The 20,245-nt window shown below is 35.2% G+C and overlaps 1 protein-coding gene across 5 annotated transcripts in view; it reads left to right on the forward strand.

The window, feature by feature from the left end:
* IL15 (interleukin 15) overlaps window positions 1-20,245 on the forward strand; it is a 38,512-nt gene that overhangs the window by 7,015 nt on the left and 11,252 nt on the right. For 2 of the 5 annotated variants that reach the window (XR_008840350.1, XR_008840351.1), the window contains exons 2-7: window positions 992-1,121; window positions 17,034-17,143; window positions 17,560-17,641; window positions 17,795-17,836; window positions 18,721-18,864; window positions 19,413-19,672. Coding sequence is in view for 3 of the 5 variants with exons in the window: in XM_056489921.1 (XP_056345896.1) it covers window positions 1,059-1,121; window positions 17,034-17,143; window positions 17,560-17,641; window positions 17,795-17,836; window positions 18,721-18,864; window positions 19,413-19,526 (555 nt within the window). In the remaining 2 variants the exon portion in view is untranslated. Of the gene's footprint in view, window positions 1-991; window positions 1,122-17,033; window positions 17,144-17,559; window positions 17,642-17,794; window positions 17,837-18,720; window positions 18,865-19,412; window positions 20,073-20,245 lie in introns of those variants that run through there. The other 3 variants (XM_056489921.1, XM_056489922.1, XM_056489924.1) reach the window with 2 other exon arrangements.

The following is a 20,245-nucleotide window of genomic DNA, read 5'->3' on the forward strand; positions in this document are numbered from 1 at the left end:
AAGCCATTTACACAGGGGTTTGGTTTGGTTTTTTACCAGGAGTTTGGTCCACTCAGTGAAAACAATCCATTTGGTTCAAAAAAGTTCCATTGGTTCCATTGGTTCCATTTGGTATGAGAAAAAGGAAATCATCATCATAGTCTGATTAAAGATTTAAAACCTTTTTATAATTATGAATTCATGGGAAGGCAGCAAGTATGACATTGAGGTTTTTTTCCATCCTCACCACATTTCTTTTAATTCAAGGCCTAATTTCATTGTATAGCTCACATTTGGAAGAGGCACATACAGGACTCTTCTTCAAGCCTCCCACTTGAAGCTGGGTTGACTTTGACATCACAGCAGGTTGCTCCAGGTTTGGCTGATTTTTCAATACCTCTGAGGATGGAGCTTCTACAACTTCTGTAGGGAGCCTCCTTCACAAATTTATTTTCTTGCAGATTATGTTGGGCCTGCTTTTATGAAAAATACCAATATTAATGTCCAAATAAATTGTTCTGTCAGCATGCTTTCATTTTCTGCTGTATCTGAGGTATTGCTATGAGTACAAAACCAGGTGCTTGAACAAAAATGTGCTTGTTTCTCCAACCACAACACTTGCAAGATTTGAACACAAATCTATGGAAAAAATTATAAAAGAGAAGTGAAACCTTCCAGTTGTATTTTGTTGTGTCATCTGTTGAAAGGCAATGACCTTGCTAGACAGTCACTGTGATTGTCATGAGAAATCACAAAAAATATCCATTGCTGACAAAATGCATTTTCCAGGGGAACCCCCTTTATCCTACAGTATTCAAAGATGGGATTCTATTATCTAAATAAAAATAACCTTTTCAAAAAGTCTGTCTTGCATTTTCCATTAATTTAGAATATATACAGGGGATTTGCAGAACTTACTTGTGAAATTTCAGAGGCTTCTGCTTTGAATGACCTTAATGGATGGTCTGGAAGTCACTCAGAAATCTGTTTTACATTTTTTTCCCACATGTAGGTCCCAAAATGTAGTTTCCTGATCCAGATGCTGTGCTTCTCTTCTGAGTAATGGTCCAGCAGGCAGGATGCTGGGGATGGCACGGCCAACACAAAACTCTGCTGGAGCAGTGAGCAGGCTGCAGAGTCAGGTAAGGATCACTTAAACAACATGACATTTTTGGAAATTTCAGCAAGGTTTTTAATGTTATTTTGCAAGCCAACATGAAAAGTAGGTAATAGAGCAAATTTAAGGCTTGGAAACATTGCCAGTATTTTAGATTAAATCCATACACTCTATAATTTTTACACTGGTTTTCCCACTCCTTGTTATTCAGTTGTGCCAGAATTACATTGTAAATAGGTCTGGGTTTTTTTCACATTCATATTAGTCAGTTGATTTGTGGTACAGGATGTTCTAGCCAACTTTTCTAGTTGGACCTAATCCCTGTGTCTGGCTGATACTTCACAACATGTGAGGCCAAAACCTCTGATCCTCAGGGGGGGAATCCTTAAAGTGTCCAGCCTCTGTAGCACTCCAGAGCTCCACACATCTTCTAAATGATTCAGTAGCAGCTGCATTTCCAGTAGACAGTGTGGCCAGGTGACCTTTTTATAACCCTAAAATCATTAGCATTTGGTGTTGTCCCAAAACAGGCTGTGCAAGAGTCTTCACAATTTATAAAATTTTAGCAAACAAAGGCACTAATGTTCATTGGCTACAAGTCACATAATTCTATTATTCATATTCATTCTTCTATTGGTTGATGATTCTTATGTTAATTAGTCCTATGCTCAGTCTTTCTCATCTTTTCTGCTTCTTTCCAGTTTTTCTGCAGAAGTCACAGAACCAATTATCATCTCAAATTAGAATTAATTATTGATTACCCAATAGCTTTTTATGATTTCATGCAAAGTGCCAGATTGATTGCATCAGTCTTAGCTTTTATTAAAAGCAAGAAAATACAAACCTTCTGATTTTTGGAGAAAAATTTGGAACTCTAGGGTCACCGATGAAGGCTGTGGAAAGTTTGAAGCAGGTCATAAGTCTCTATCTTAAGCATGCTAATTCTTCCACAATGTTGCCAGTAGTACATGTAAATAACCTAAGGTTATTTATTCTTCTAAGGCTGTGAAAAAATCAAATGCATGACAAGCAAATAAGTCTTTATTTACACTGAGCATTTCAAATATACATCCAGCCAGTGTTGCTTTGACTACAGGATTTCCTCAACAGCTCTTAAAATAATATAAAAAGCCATTACTCTTGTAGCAAGATGCAGACACAAGATTGTGTAACTATCAGAAAGCAAGTTAGTTTTGCCCTCCAGTCATACTAATGTTGCTTCTGTTATGACTTACCTATTTAAATGCCTTCATGCTTCATGATAACTTAAAAGAACTCTCATGTGTTCTGGAAGCAATTCTGTTTGCTTCCAAATCCAGTGAACATTTTAAAATACAACTGTACCACTACCCCTTTTAAAGGTATATATAAGTCTGGTATTTTTGCTATTACTTTATCATGTCTTAAGTTAATAATTTTATGCAGTTTTTTATATTTATACACAGTGAATGATGCAGCTATGAAGGTACAAACAAAAAGACAACATCCTTCTCAAAAAGGCTTAGTATCTAAAAACATAAAGGTAGAACATACAGGTGTAACATCTACGTTTTGCCCCTTAAAAAGTTAAAAGTGCAGAGAAGTTGAAAATATAAATCATAGTAGAATTATCTACTGTTAGGAAAAAAGCTGAGGGATTCCAACACTAAAAATAAATATTGTGCACTCTGAGATTGTTTTGTACAGATTTTTTCCCTTTAAATCTTTAATAATCATTAAGGACCTGAACTATATGATGCTTTTCTAGATGAGCTATCTTTTCCCTTGTTTTTAAGAGAGATTGTTTATATAAAATAGTCTTAAAAACTAATGCACAAAAGCTAACTTAAGCACATTCTGATAATTTCAGGAGTTTCAGAACAGTTTCCAGAGATCAGCTCAAGGAGGTATCACTCTCTGCAGAGCAGACAGATAGTTACAACATACCAGAAATGTAGGAACCAAGGTTCATGGTCATTTTCCCAGAAATCAGATCAGCCTTCCATTACCAAAATAACAGAATCTCTGTCTGTTGGCCACCTTGTTATGGGTTATTTTCATACACCTGAAGAAAAGAGGCCATAAACAAAAAGTTAGAAAGCATGTGGTCCTTGGGAACTTGACAGGGAAGCAGTCAAAGAAGATTTTAATATGTAGGCTGACAAATAACCCCTTACCCAGGGCACTGAAGAAGCTCCTGTTCAGTGCAAGTCAGTGAATTGTGATGTTCTTCAGTTATTCTAGAAGGTCATTGTTAAGGGATTGCTGAATGAAAGTTTTCCCTTGACATGTTTCTTTAGTATAAACCACTAAACTAAATAAAAATGAGATCAAAATCTTAAAAGAGTGAGGAGATGTGTGTTTCATCTGGTGTCTCGCTTCACCAGATTCTAACTGCAAACTAGTGCAAACAGGATTTTTCTCCTGTCCATGTTTCATTGACTTCAGTTCTCTGACATCCCCTGCCAAAGCTGGAATCAGACCTTTTTTGCAAAGCTGAATGAAGATGTGTTCTGTCTCCAAGTTTTCCAGATGGTAGTGGGAATAAGGGGAAAAGCATGAAACAACCATTCCAAAACTTATAAAAATACGATTTTCTTGATTGTTTCCAAGGAAAAATGGATGCAATATTTTCTGTTCTCTAGCTCCCAAGTGAGGATAACAAATTCTCTTCCATGGGTCATTCTACAGTCTCTTGAGATCCTACTGCCTATGCATTTTTCTGGTGACTGAATCACAGGCAGGATAGTGGAGTGACATCATCAGTGTCCAGTACAGATTTGTAAATCACTGTTCTTTCACAGCATTTAATGGTAGCAACCCAAGCCAAGAAATAACACTTTCCTAAATTAAGTTATTCTGGGAAAAGTTTATTCAAAGCTTTTTTTTCCCCCCTTTTTTTGGTTTTTTTTTCCTTTTCCTGGAGGAAAGAGAGAAAAATGTCACCATGGCAACTTAATTTCAAATTAAAGCATTTTCAAGAGGCAGAGTATTAGCACTTTTTTTTTTTTTTTAATTAAGAAAACCACCTCCTCTAAATAGAATCTAGAAGTTTCAGTTCATCTCAAGACAGGTGATTCATTAAGTCTTTTCATAGGGAATGGGGGATTTTATTGGACTGACTACAATCACAATCCTCCAGCAGTTCCTAACAGAGATCCTGGGGAGGTTAGACAGCAGTTGAGGGAGGAAAAGACCTCAGAGTGCCATTTGTACGTACTGATTTAAGGAAAATGGGTACAGAAATAACAGTTACTTTGATGAATGCTGTTAGTCATAAAAAAGGAAAGTTCATATTAAAAATATATTTGTTATGCAATTCTCTTTCCTGTGCTCTCAGACAGCTTCCAACTAAACTTATAAGGAAAAGGGTGCTATAAATGTTTCTCCTGCAACATGACACACCAGATGATTTATCTCACAATACTCTGAAAAGTAGAGTTGTTAACCTTTATGTCTTGGCTGAATTCTTGTGTAGGCATTTTGCCTCTCTCCTGAATCCTAAGTATGCTTTTCTTCACATCTCCTTATCTCACATTCAAGCAAAGTTTTCAGCTGAGAGCCTTGATTTGCACGATCTGTGCTCTTCTCTTCTCTGTCCTTAATTGTTCCTCAATTGTTCTCATTTAACCAGTTGTTTGTGTTTCCTAGAAATCCCTAGCTACCTACAAGTAGAGAGACTGCTCCTGTGACTTCCCATTTCCCACAGAAACTAACCAGATAACTACATGATTTTATTTTTTAATTTTGTTTTATTAAAATTCCACACAAACACAGTATTATTTAATGGACTACAGCTTTTTGCCTGCAGTAATGCTCATTTTGTTTCATACAAAAGAGATGTTTCTCACCTCATTATCCTGTTCTACACAGTTAGAGACTAACCCCATTTCCCTGATCCCTTGCTTCTATTACGAATGAAAGGTTGTGTCATAATTTGCTTTATCTTAGACTTTTAAGCACATTTTGGTGGATTTCAAAGATACAACTCTCTGGGCTACTAAAGAGGCCTGATTTTAAATTTTTGTGTAGTAAATGATGTGATTTTCATGTTACATCATGATACTACTAATGGAAAGGGGAGACAATAAAATATAATAGCAACATTAAGGTCTGGAATCATATGAATCAGCTGCAAAGTTTCTCATTCTATCTGCTGCTGATTTTCAGCTGAAATTGCCCATTTAGCTTGAGAGGTATGCTGTGGTATTCTAGACTTAAGTTTCTGTCTTCATGACCTTGTGACTGGGATTGAGTTAATTTTCTTCTAGGTACCTGGTACAATGCTGTGTTTTGGAACTGAGATGGGAATAATGTTCATAACACTCAGGTTTTAGTTGTTTAAGTAGAGTTTATCCTGATATATAAGGACATTTTATCCTAGGATTGACCATTTTTGCTACCAGACTTTAAGAAAAAAATATTCTCGAAGTGCCAAAAAAATTAGAGCTAAATTTTTGTTTAGTCTGCAGAAAATACCTGATTCAACCAAGGTCAGGCATAATCCAAATTCAGTGGTGTCTTTTACTTACCCATTCTGCCCAGCACCTCCCCCTTCAGAAGCTCTTATGGACATGATGGAAAAGGGAATATTTAGATGTCCTGGAAGGTCCTTCCTCTTCTGTATCTTTTTTCATTTTGAGAAGAGTCCAAATGCTGTTAGGACAAGAGATTAAGCTGTGATATGCAGTTGCAATGTGTTGTGAGACAAATAGTTCCACCAGAATGTTGAAGAATCTTCTTGAGAAGCTTGTGTAGGTAGCACTGAAGTTCTAAGTGCAAAGATTTTGGTTTAGTAGCCAATCTCTCAAGAACAATTCCACTGTGTAAGCACAGAGGAGAAGCTAATGTAACTTCTAAGGAGCAGGATAGGTTTTTACCTGAAAATCTACATTGGCATTCAGGAGTGTGGGCGTAAACCCAGCTGAAAACTCTGCTGTAGGTACCTGCTGTTACCATTTGCATTGTCTCTAGCTGATCAGAAGGCAAAGTTCAGCTTTCCTTTATAGCATTTAAATTTAACTTTTTTCATGTTCTGCTTTTGAAACAATTCTCTTTTTATTTTTTCATCTTTTTTCTTCTTATTATTTTTTTTTCTTTTTTGAAGGACAAAAGCCCCACTCATCTCCTGCCTTCATGTTACTGAAAATATCTCCCAGATTCATAAGATTTTATGGTTGCTGTAGATTACTTTGCATAATTTAAATGTAACATGAATATTTCAGGTCTCATTTTAAACTGTGTGCAATTTCTGGATACACAGGTCACGGTGAGGACAAAGTAGTTTTCTAGTAGTTTTCATCCAGCTAAAGATGAACAACTTGACAATAATGCAAATTTATGTACTATGCACATGTGACAATTTCTAACAAGAAAATAATTTGATTAAAACTCTGAGCAAGATACAGTGCTGAGAGTGAACTCAAGCTCTGTATTACACTTATTAAAAGTGCCTTTTTAACAGCAACGTGGTTCAGTAAGATGAAGGACAACAAATGATCCTCTGTCCTCTTTAGGACCTGAGCATCCAAAAACTGAGAGTGATTTATCTCAAAGCAACCTATGACACCTGTTTTGTCCTGACTTAAATATCAGAAAACAAAATATCTTTCATTTAAGTGATGAAAATTAATTTTTATTTCTGTTTATACTTTAATTATTTTCTAAAGGATCATTTTCTCTAATTCATATAACTGATTACAACTTATTGCAAATGAAAAATATCTTTAAACACCCAACTTGACATTTCTAACCAGAAAGAAATGAAAATGCAGTATTTTAAGCAAATTTTTCAGTTATACACTCAGGTTCTTAGATGTTACAAAGGTTTTATCCTATAAAATTGTAAACAACTTTTTGCTTTGTTTTTGCTGTTCTGTTTTTATTTACTTACATTTTTTGTTAGTCTGGATGCCAAAGAAATGGGACTGGAAATAACATGATCAAAGAATATTTGAATCTTGTCTTGTGTGGGTTAAATGTGACTAGGTAAACTATCTCTGAAATATTTCAGTCTTACTGAAATTAATAAATTGATATTTATCATCCCTTCAGCTGGCCACAGTCTTGGGTAGGTGGGGTGCAACTTTGCTACACACTCTGAAAAGTTATACACATTCCTGCCTTGGTGTAAAAAGTAATCTTGGAGCTATGCTACATTTTCCCAGGTATTTAGAATTAGTAAACAAAAGCCCATGTTTTTTGTAATTCATAGTCTAAAACTAAGAAAGAAGAATTTTTTTTTCCTCTCAGCTAGATTGCTCAGTTTTGAAATGATGAAAATGTTTTCACAATGCCTGGGTAATTGGAAGGAAAATGAAGAGATCAAACTCACAAAGAAATAAAATAGATGTTTTCAGGAAAAGGGTTAACACCAGCATTTCCTCCATTGTAATATCTGAAAATAATATGTATGGTTATTCAATTATTTATTTATTGTGACATTGTGACTTTTAAAAAATTCAATCTGACTTAAAAAAATGAAAGCTATGTTCTCTTAGGTTACACATGCTTGTAAAACCAGTGCTCTTCAGAAGAAAACATTATGAAGAAGCCTCGTTAATGTAATATTTTAAATTACTTGCCATCATATTTTATGTCCAGAAGTCAACAACAACTGTAAAAATTGAAACGTAAGCTGAAAAAATATTTACACAGAAAAAATATTTACATAAAATTCTAATAAAATAATTAAAAAACAAATATTTATCTATGCTGGAAACAGCAGGGGGGAAAAGGCTAGAGAAGTTATAAACTTGAAAATGCTTGACAAGCTTGATAAGCAGTCTCTTCTATTGGAAAACAAGGATAAATGAGGGAGGTATCAATATGCTCTTCCCTTAGTATTCTCAGTTGGAAGTAGTTGCAAATATGAGGCTTTGCCTGCAGTCAGCTCTGCTATTCCTAATTTTTGTCTGCTTCTCTATATGAGATGTGTGTACCTTAGCCTGTTATGAATATAACCTCATCCTATTACCCATAAGGTGTGTACTGCAGGAGACAAGCATAGGCTAATGAAATGTCATTATATGGGACATAATTCTTCCAGCAGGATTTTCTGCAGGCCTTTGAGTGTGCAGAAGCTGTGTAAAGAAATTTTAATATGAAACAGGTCATCAGCCAGATGACTCCCCCACTCTGATGCAAAACTGTTGCTGGCTGTCTGTACAGGCATAAGATAAAGATCAGTAATGTTCTTCAGGTTCTGAAAGCAAAAGGTGGAAAACCCAGTGGAGCAAAAGCGGACACAGCAACTTGCAGGCTCAATGTCCAAGTGTAAAACAAATTATAGTATTAAATCTAGCCTAATCAATTGCAAGAAAGACTTTCTGAGACAGCAAACAGTAGTGACAGGAGTGCATAATGGAAAAATCAAGCATGTAAAATTTCAAAAATTAATTAGGAAGAACATTTTGTTTCTTGGGTCTCTAATGTTTCTAGACCTGTTCTTGCAAAAGCTTGGAAAACTTCAAGGTGTGTTATCAGGAAGAATAGTCTAGTGCAATAGTTTTGAAATTAAACTGCTGGAGAGTAGGAATAAAAATCAGTGAACTTAGAAGCTTAGAAATGTAGGTTTTCAGGAAGAAAAGTAAAATTCTTCAGCATGCACTGATCAGCCATACTCTGCTATGCTGATTAGCCAGTTTGCATGTCCTATGGAGAGGGCACAAGGAACATTGGAGAAAGTTTGTGCTCTCTTGAGCCTTCAAATAAATGTTTGCATTGGCAACAGCTCTGGCTTTCCTTTGGGAGTTGGTGCAATGTATCAAAGCAGCAAGAATGTGTTCACTCTGACCTGAGACAGATGCAGCACAGCCACATTTTGTACTGATTTTGTTCTCCTTCTGGAAATAGGCAACCAATGCTATCACTTAGGATTTAAAAAACCCCTCAAAGAATAATGCTTACATGTACAGAGTCAGCTGGCTCCTTGGTTCCTTGAGGTCCACACTGAAATGCCCAGAGATTTATTATGAGCAGCATGTCGTAGAAAATGCAGTCATAAGACTCGGGCATAAAGCTAAGTCTAAACATACTCCAGCATAGAGTCATGGAAGTTTCAGTAGCTTGGGACTCATCTGTGATAATTCCCATGAATTTTCACTACTGCCCTCAGCTGCATTCTGGCACTTGTCTCTATGTACATAATGCCTCTTATGCTTTTTAGACCAAAAGGTGCCAGGCTGTATGGGAAAGGCCATATATTTTTGGTGGCTTTTAAATTTGATTACCAGCCATGAGGACCTTACATGGTGTTTGGGTTGGTATCTGCCAAAACCCACCTTTGTTCGCTGCTCTTTGCAAGACAGCAAAGGAAATTGTTTGCAGTGTTGTGCTTCCATTTAGGACAAATAGGTACCTTGCTCTAGTGGTAGGGAAGAAGTAAGCTGTTGGGAAAGAAAAGAAAATCCTGTATAAGACTGCAGGGTTGTATTGCCTTCAGAAAAGTGAGTTGTGTTCAGGCACACAGTCTGACACACAGTTATTAATATCACCAGTAATTGTTTAATTCTTAAATAGAGATCGTGAGTGTGAGGCAGACAAAACATTTTATCAGCCTTTGTTTAGAGTGACGTAAGACTGATTTTTAGATTTACCATTCAAAAGTGATGAAAAACCTTGCTTGAAAGAAAATATTACGGAGAAATCTGATCTTTAACTAATCCCTCCATATGCTTTTCCACAATGTGGATGTTGCACATACACTACTCTGTATTGCACCAATCCCCTGTTACATATAGAAAAAAGTGGTTCAGTGAGAAAACTCATAATGGCTTCATTCCACAAAAATGCATTCAAAATTTACATGAAAGGAAGAGGTTTCTGTAGCACAGACACTAGAGCTTTTCCAATAATCACTTCTTCTGTATCCAAAGACAAGAGCCTAAGAATGATTGTCCTACTGCTTTAAGTCCTATTGCATTATTATTTATAAATGGTTTGTAAATAACAAAAAGCAGAAATAATTTGTTTTCCAAATTTTATTTTGTTTTCCATGCCTATGCTATATGAAATAAATCTGTAGTAGTAATATTTTTTTCTTCTTTCTTAGAATCCTGATTCTACTTTTTTCTTCCTATTGATCTGTTTACAGTGATTTGTGTGCTGCTTCCTCAGTTGGTCAATGAATCTGTTTTACCCTAGTTAATATTTTGGTCAAATTCTCAAGAACTCTGGAAATTGTAATTTAATTTGCTTCAGGAAAGATATGGCAATTGTCCCAAATTAGGATTTATTTCTGCTCTTTAAAGAATATTAAAAGCAGAAGAAAAAGTAGAATGTTTTAAACTGCATCCTGCCTCTTTAATTCAGGATCCAATGAATTCCAGCAGAAATATCACTGGAAGACAGGACTATAGATTATAATTCTTGTTTTTAAAAAAGCTCTGAAAATACTGCCTTACTTCACAATTTTGAGAACTACACTTGCTATTTTGAGTCTTTTATCTATTACAAGTGTGTTACAGACCTCTATTAGTGTATGGTCTCACAGTCTTTAAACTGAGTATTTTGCTAAGGATGAAACATTATTTATCCAGCAGTTGTTCCTGTAACAACTATTTTTATGGTCTCAGAGTTTCCAATTACATACATCAATATGCCATCGTTTATAATTTTTTGCTGTTCAAGTTTCCATGTTTAATGCTAACATCCTACACCTAAAGGCACAAAAAATTGAATCCATAATTGTGTTCTCATTCCCTGTTGGGTATTTGTTGCTATGATAAAAATATTTACAAGGAGTGCCTAACAGCAAATGTACAGATCAGGACACATTTTGCTAAACAAATTTTAGTTCTGGGTCTGTTTTGTGTGTCTTATTAATGCCCTTTACATTTTGAATCTCCTGTTATTCTCACTGTGAGAACCTATTCTGAAAGGCCTTTAACTAATTATTTCATATTGCATCCTGCAGGGTGTCATTTGGGGATAAATGGTCAAATCTAACCATCTGTGCTCTACAAAGGAGTTTGTTGCTGTGTACTTTTTCTTTACTGTGTATTTGAGCTAAATTAATTTTGCCACTAGCAGAACTCAGGGAGTCTGTGTGTCAATCATGTTTGGCAAGCTAACCTAGCATTAATAGCATATATCCTTGCATCAAGAAAGCATTAAGTTGATCTTTTACAGTTTGAGGAGTGATTGATACCTTGAGAAGAATGGAAATTGCATGGAAGAATGAAAAGAGAAAGAAGCAAATATTAGCTTTCTTTCTTGGCTGGGTTTTTGCCATCTGGCAAATATAAGGTCTATATCCAAGTATGGGACACATCTTCACAAGGCAGTGGTCTGAGCTCTGGGCCTCGAGCATGCTTTGCAAAACAAATAAAGGTCAAAGGAAATATGTAACTCCTTACATTTCAAGTTCTGAAGTTTAAGGTATTGAGTGGAATAGCAATGACTCTGTGACCTTTTGGCAAAATTTTCAAACAGGCACTGCAGACTTTATTATTCCCTAGCATAAATGCCAATTAGCAGGAGCATACAGGAGAAGGAAGGACTGTCAAAGCAAATCAAAAACTACTTAAGCAAACAAAGAACATATAAATACAAAATGTGATTAAACTGCCATGCTGATTACTGACAATACTCTTTTGAGGGTTAACACTTCTCTAATACATGCAGAATAAGCCATGTAGGATAGTACTCCACAAGAATGTCACTACTATACAACAAAACCAAGAAAAACTGTAGTTCTTGGAGGAAGGGAAGTGAAAGGGAAGTAACCAAATAGGGATCATTTTAAAGAATTCCTAGTTTTAATGCTCAGAAAAAATGCTTTAGGCAGCCCAAGTCTAGCTAAATACAAAACTTCAAAGAAACACTTTATGTCATAAAAGCTTAAACATTTAACAAATGAAGGCATAGTTTGGCTCTCAAGCAGACTAGCATTCAGCCACTTGATTCAGTTTAAGACCCAGTAATTCCACTGGCTTCCTTTCTGGTTCAGTAAGTACAGAGGCATGGAAAGCTCACTCTGCCTGAAAACTTTGGGGAGGAGAGCTGCTGATAACACCTGGTGGAACTTGAGGGCAGATTTCCAAGGCTTCTCTGCAGACATTGGTAGGAAGGGAGAGGAGGAACTACAATGGATTCAGGCACCATGATAGTGTAGAAGCAACTCTTTAATAGTTGCAGCATCAAATGGAATTCAGAAGTTAGCAGGGATGTAAAAGAAGTTTCTTTGACAGTGTGTTTAAGGGCTGTACCTATAAGTAGCATATGCACCAGAGTTTCTTATTGTCTCAGAGAAGATTAATGTCTCTATAAATTTGAATAATTATATTCTGAGACTAATTAATATTCAGGGTTTTTTTTATGTTTGTTTCCCTTTGGTTGTTACCTATAAGAAGCCTAAAGGAAATTAAGAATGAAAGAGCAGAGAGATTCTTCAGTGAATCTACCCCTTTGACTTTCAGCATTTACTCCATGACAAGGCACTAAGAACATGTCTTTCCTCTAAAACTTACTCATAATCAATGAAAATTTTATTTCAAAATTACTTATTTAAGGGCTCAATATGGAAACATCATTCTAGCTCAGAAGTACTGCTTTCTTTATGGGCTCCATTCCTCTTCCAGTCACTTCCATTAGTTTATGAAATCTTTACTCTCCATGGCTCCTCTCCTGGAAAAGAAATTAGAAAAGAACATTCTTTTGATACAATACTAGGGAAAAGAGTTGATTTTCTTCTTAGTCTTATAGATTCTCACATTTTGTATGCTTCTGAGCAGAGAGAAGGAGCTTCAATATTATGCACAATACAAAACCTTAAATAGATGCAGCGCTCTATTTGTGCAGCTACTTGGCACTTTGTCCCCTTGAAGGTAATTGCACTAGAGCAAGAGGACAGAACAATTAATTAGTGGAGCCAACAAGCAGAGGATAGAACAAGAGCCACGGGGTGAGATTTTGTTGGGGGAGGAGGCAGAGTTCTCTAAAGGAGGCTCTAATTATTGTGGTAAAAGGAACACTGGAGAAGAATTGCTGCAACAATGCAAATGAGTGAGTGTAAAACTCAGCTCTACATGATGTAGACAGTACTTGAATACAGATGTGAAAAGATCCCTACTTCTTGCATGAGACATTGCTCAATAAAATGTTAAAGGACTGGAGAGAGCTGGAGGTGATGGTAAGATTTTAGAGGGAAATTTGCAGCAGTAACAGAGAAAAGAAGATTTAAAGTACTTGGTTGCACAGGAAGCCAGAGAGAAAATGCTGAGGACATGTATTTGTAGAACACAGGAGAAGAAGAGACTGACTAAAATAATAATAATAAATAATGTGCAAGAAGTCTATTGCACTACAGAATGAAGATGGGAAATGGGAAAACAGATTGTTACAAGACAGAGGTGTTTGAGAAGGCTGATTTACTCATGGGAACAAGGAAAGGAAAGGGCTGATCAAGGAAAAGAGCTGTGTGCTAGAAGTCAAGTTACAGAAAATATTCAAGTAATGAAAAATTAAGAAGGTTAGATTTCAGGGCTCTGGGTTTTTTTTTATATGGTGAGAGTTTTCTGCAAATGGTGAAAGACTCTCAGGACATTCCAGGATTTTGAAAGAGGTGGACATAAAGTTCAACATACTGAGCTGCCAGTGTGATACAGTAGTGCAGAAAACACTGCCAGTAGTTCCCTTTTTCCCATTGAAACTGAAAATATTATCAGCAGTTTCTAAATCCCTCATAAGATCAGAGTACATTGTATGTTTCCGGTCATTCGTTTGCAAGAACAAGGAAGCAGATGAGGAATAAAGATATAAAGAATAAAAATACAATTCAAAGTAGGAAAAAAAAAGAGAAGACCTTTGCCAATAGCACCAAATGGCATAGCCAAGAAATAAACTTTCTTTTTTATGAATATCTTATCTCAAGTATTCAAGGAGACATTTATAAGCAAATATTAATAAAGAACTTTAGACATACGGTATTTAGGCAGAAACGTAATTTTAACTGTTTGTATTTACCATCACATGTAACTTAAATACTGTAAAAAGCCATGAATATTTTCTTTTGAATAACTTGGATTATTGTTTCTCTGACAGCCAAATCAGCAAAGTCATTGGCTGTTTCTGCTTTGTTAAAGAAAGGTTTTTTCATTCGCTTATAGATTTGCTTCTTTAAAGAGAAAATAATACTACTGTACCTTAGATATCACTCAGAGGTAGCTGCTCTTAAAATGCTTAATTTAAATTCATTATTAAAACACAGCATTCCTTTCCCAAACATTATTGTGTATATCATAATTGATTTTATGAAGAGCATATATTCCCTTCCTAAGGCTTTAATCTTTAGAGTAGCAAGTAATCAGGACACAAGCTACAGAAAAAATATTTATGCCTGTGAATATGCTCCTTTGGCCAATGTTCAGAAGGGTAAATACCAGAGATGAAACGAAGACAGAGTGTAATTTGTTAATGATTACACAGAGTAAGAATCAAAACCAGACAAAAGAAAATTTTTACATAACAACATTATGTGTTCAAAGCAGGAGAACAATTTGTAAAAGCTTCTAAGCCAGCTAGCAATGCTTCTGTTGTTGAATAATAGTTTGGGTGAAAGAATTAAGAAATTCAAGTAGAAAATGGCCCTGCATTGATGAAAGGAGTGTGTTGGGAGATGTAGGTGACATTAAAACCTCTTTATGAACAAATGGTGTACCCTTTAGAGTGTGTATGCAGTATATTTTTCATGTATTTATCATCAGTACAAGATTTATATTCCTTCTAAAAACTAAGCATTTATTTTACATTACCAATTATAATTTTATTACAGTGCAGGTAACCTACAATATTTAAGAAAACCGAAGATGCTGACAATATTTAATCATTAAGAACACAGTGTTCCACTGAGCAATTATTTAAAATAGGAAACAAATGACAAACTAATGATAACCCTGGTCCATTATTCACTTGATATTATAATATGTTATTTCCTCACTTTGAACACTTTTTCTGCAGCATAAATCTGACAATGCATTTGGACTGGGACTCCCCCTCAAATCAGCTTTTTAAGGCCCCATAACACTAATTATAAATTACAAAGCTGGTTTGTGCTTATGGACTCATCATAAGTCTTTCATATTTTAATTTTTTGCTACCTCTTCTCATTTCATAAAAACTGGCTTGTAGAATGATAAAAATGTTTAGCTATTGAAAAATATTTCTAGTATACTTTAAATTATTTTCTTAAAATTTGGGGTTAAGACATGTTTCTTTCAGTTGTACCCACCAATCAGGTTTAAAATTTCTTTAAATGCACTTGGAGTTTCCCCATAAGGCTACTTCTGAACTTCACTTAAATCATCATAATAAAAAATACCTCAAACTCAACCAAAATAGGATATTTTCTAAGGATTTGAATATCAAATGAAAGCAGTTGTTATGCAGATTTAACAAAAACAAATGAACAAAATCCAAACCCAAAAGAAATAGCACGGCAATTTCGAATCAATGTTATCTGTGAAAAGGTCAAAGCCTTTCTGTCATACTACAGGAAAGTGATTTAGGTCTTTTGAACATATCCAAGCAGTTAATAATTGTTTTCCTTTGTTTTCCTGTAAATTTGAAAAACATGCATGAAAAAGTACCTAATATTTAGGGTTTAGCACTCACATACTTTCAATTTCCATTTGTTGTGGAAGCAGTGACAGGTTTAGCCTTGCTTGTAGACCTGCTTTGGCCAACCATAACACAGCATCCTCATATGGAAATTGTTCAGAAGATGTAGGAGATGTTACTTGCTCTGTCCTTACTGTAATTTAGATTGTCATAGAAACATTAATTTCATAGCTCTTATTTAACAGGTTTTGGACAACCAAAGGGGATAAAAGGGACTGACACATTATTGAATATGGAAATTTATGTAGGATTAGGTAGTTATGCTCTTTCAGATATATCTTTGGAGCTTGGAAACAAAATGATTGAAATACAAATAAAGCATTTTCTGTTTAAGAGAGTAGTAAATATTTGTTACAAATACTCTCCAGAAGTTCTGTCACATGTGATCATTATTCTGCTGGCTCTGTTTTTTAAGGTGGCTTTCAGCAAGCGAGCTGCCATTCTGATAGTGCATGGGCTGACCTCCCATTTGGATATCTGTACCACTGCACACTGCTAGCTCTTGCTTTGTTATGTTCTCTGGTCCATTTTTAAATATTTACTTGCAAGTTTGCAGGCAAAGAAACTACTAAAGAAACATAATGAAAGTCAGTTATGGAGTATTGCATGTGTGATAAGGAATAAAACCTTCGGTCAAAACTGTGCCAGATAATTAACCTGAGCCTGTGAGGGAACTTTATCAGCTAAATCAAAGGGCTTTTGACTTTGGAACAAAGGTTACCAGGCTGTGCACAGGGAAATGTTTCCTGATGGACAGTGCACAGCTTCTCACAGCTTCTCCTTATTTCCAGTTGCCAAACTCCATTGAGGAAATTCTTAAATGCATCACTGCCTACTATTAGATACACAATACACTGTGTAAAGAAATGTAAGTATATATCTAAATATTTTATTTAATATTTGTACACATAACTATAGTATTTGACTCATTCAATGTAGAGTCTCACATATATGAAATCACAATATTGGAGTTAATGTTGTAGGTAATTCATTGAATTTGGGTAACAAATGGTAGCCAGGGGAGAGATGGAAAACAAAAGCTCTTTAATATTGCCTCTCCATTAAATTGCAGCCTGCAGTATGAACTGATAAATAAATAGGGAGCCCAGGATGAGTTCAGGTTTTCACACTGTGCCTTCTGCATCTGATTTTCTACCAACTGTTTGGTAAAGTGATTATGTATTTCTCCAAGCTACAGATCAATTGGTCTTTCCAACTACACACAACAAGGTCTTGTCTTTACTGAAAGTCTAGGAAAATTGTTTAATTAAGTCAATACTAAAGCAAGATTCTGTGTAATCAAATTGTGACAAGGTATCACCTTGGTTGTGTCTTTCAGAAAACACACCTGAGAAGTGTTTGTCTGCAGTATCTGCTGTGTGGGCTTCTGAACAGCCATTGCTTTTGCCTTTTAAAGAATGGGATGGGACTAATCATCTTCTTCCTATGGTAACTACACACTCAATGTCGATCAGACAGTGACTACAAATCAGTTATTTTTACTATCACAGCTGTTACTTGTCTCCCGGCACTTCAGAGTGTGGATTTGGAATTTTATTTTTACACTTTAAAAGAATTTTAGGTATTTTGCACGAGGTAATTGAATCTTTCTCTTGCATTATGTTCTATAAATCTGGCCTTTTAAAGAACTCACATTGTTTTTACAGTGTGTGACATGAGGCACATTTTCTATGTATCTATGTGATTTTATGATTTGTCAAATATGCCCCAAACATTTTCTATATGTATTTACATGTAAAAAATGTATCTGTAGTACCTTATAATGCTGAGTCTTTTTTCTTGAGCATAAATGTTGTACATACCTCCTGTTTAGCCTAGTGGTCACTGTGTTTATTCTCTTCTAGTGCTTATGTGCCAAAGACAGAAGCAGGTCATTGCAAGTGGGCAGAGGTTCTGAAAGATTTGGAAAGGATCAAGTCATCCAAAGTAAGTTCCTAAAACAGTCAGCATTTCATATAATCATAGAAGAAGACTTAATAAAATATTTAGCACTGCACTCAGATAAGAATTGTGGGTGAGGGGGACAGGGATGGTGTTTGTTACCTAATGTTTATAATTCCAACTCTTGTTTTCTTGTAGGATATTGATGTCAGTTTATACACTGCAAATGCAGATGAGGATGTAAGTAAACTTCACATATGACCACAACAAATGTTTAATGTTGTGGCTTCATTCCCTTACTAGAAATTGTCTCCTAAGGCAGAATTGCTCTAATTTGATAAACATGTCTAAATTCAATAATTTGCCTTGGAATAAATAGTTCTTCTCATCAAACAGCTTATGATAAATTATGCAAGCAGGTATAAATTATTTTTTATTTAGTCATCTGCTGCTAAAATTAATCAATTGAAAAAGATGATCAAGGCCATGTTGAATGGGGCTTTGAGAACCTGGCCTGCAGAAAGGAGTCTCTGTGCATAGGAGAGGGGTTGGAAGTACAGGGTCTTTAAGGTCCCTTCCAACCCAAACTATTCTGATTGTGTGATTCAAAATTATTTTATCAAAGCAAACAATGCTAAAGTAATGCTAGTCTTAATATGTAATTTAAGGGAGCATTACCTACTTCCTCTACTCTCTCACCCATTCTGAATTCAGATTTCTGAATTAAAGTGTTAAAACTACTAAGAATAATATTAAAGAATAATATTAATTTAATGATTAATAATACTATTTCCACTATATTTATTTATATGCCAGGTTTCTATCCTAATTAATTATTTTCCTATGTTCTTCACTAAGACACTATGTTTCACCTCATCTTAGTGAGCTGCTTGGCCTTTTTGTTCTTAGCTCTCACAGCCTATCTCTGCAGATTTTCAAATGTATTTGAAGAGTAAGAAAAGATGCCCAGTAAGTAAAAATCAGCCTCTTTGTGGCCGATTTTATCTTAGATTACATCTCACTTATATCATACTTATGTTTTAAATTGTGTCATAAATTATGTCCTATATTTTCTTATTCCTTTTTAATCATAATACTATTTCAATTGCATTTTTTTTTTTCAGGAAGAATGCCAAGAACTTGTAATGAGGTGCTTTTTCTTAGAGACAGAAGTGATAATTCAAGAATGTCGTATCAAAAATTGTAGTAAAACACAGGATGTATGGAATATATGGAAAAATGGGAATGAAAGCTTAAAAAAAAATAAGGTAAGCAACAACTAGAGTCTGTGGAAAAAAGAAAAATCAAAAATGTTTCTTTGGTAGCAGAAATACCTCTTGTTCATAAATGATGGGATGGTAGGGATGAAAATAATGAGATTCCAGTAAACTGTACACATAATAATAAAAAATCAGAGATCAGTGGTGTTTAGAAAAAACACTTTCTGGATTCCATCAAAGCAAATACTGTTTTGCATGCTTATGTATGTCAGGGTGTGTGAATGTGTGTGTACAAATGACAGTTTGCAGCTCTAGTACCTGCAGTCAGATATGTTACACAATCAGAAAAGGATCCTAATTTTCAGAGGGACAGTCATTTGTACCTTTCACTGAAGTGATGTACCTCTCAAAGATGATCCTGTTCAATAAGTAAGCCAGGAACTGCACAGACCATAACTACCATGGAAGCCTCCACTCATATTTTCCGTAGCCATTACCTGTATTGGAATTATTTCCAAAAACAGGGCAAAAAAATTAAATCTCTATCAGAACCAATGGGTTGTTATCCTGCTTTACTATTGCATTTTGTTTTTCAGTTGACTTCCACAAAATCAGAAAAATGCAAAGAATGTGAAGAATATGAAGAAAAAAATTTTACAGAATTTATACAGAATTTTGTAAAGGTTATACAGAGAGATTGCAAACACTGACCAAAAGAAACAAGCTGAGAAACAAGATTCTTATGTTAACACCCTCAGAGAAATTAGATTATCACCAAAAATAAACCAGAAAAAGAAAATAATTTACCATCCTCTTGGCTATCTCTAAATATACCTGTTTCTATTGTCATTTTCAGGTAAATTCAATTACTTCTTCTGCCCAAGAACAAAAGTAAAAAATTAGAATATTTATGTAAATACTCTGAATATAATGAATGAATACTCTGAATATAATGAAAACTCTTCATTGCCTTTTCCCCCTTTTGTACAATACTAGCATAAGGGCATTGAAAATTATCTCCAGTCTTCTCAGAGAAGGTAAAGCTGGTGCTTGGTTCTACTATTCAACATGTTCTGCTCCTTCATTTGTTACCTCTAACATGACTTTATTCATTAATGTGATTACAACTCCTTTACCAGTTGCCAAAGATTTCAATTGAGATGTCAACCAAAGCAGTGTTAATTTAATTCTCTGAATAAAAGAGTTGCCCAAGTCTCCGACACACTTAAAAAAATAAAATTTCTATGTGGTAGAAATCTTGCCTGTGAAATAGGATTTGTAATTTAGTCTCCTTTTGGGAAGGAATGTTGAAGACACGAATCACTTTTGGCCTATTATTTGAAATCATAACTATATTTCTAAGACTCAGTGCAATCACCTGTCCTCTGGTACTTCTGCAATGTTGCCCAGTCTCCTTTGGGCTCTTTCT

The sequence above is a fragment of the Oenanthe melanoleuca genome, chromosome 4, assembly GCF_029582105.1.
Source record: "Oenanthe melanoleuca isolate GR-GAL-2019-014 chromosome 4, OMel1.0, whole genome shotgun sequence".
Classification (NCBI taxonomy): domain Eukaryota; kingdom Metazoa; phylum Chordata; class Aves; order Passeriformes; family Muscicapidae; genus Oenanthe; species Oenanthe melanoleuca.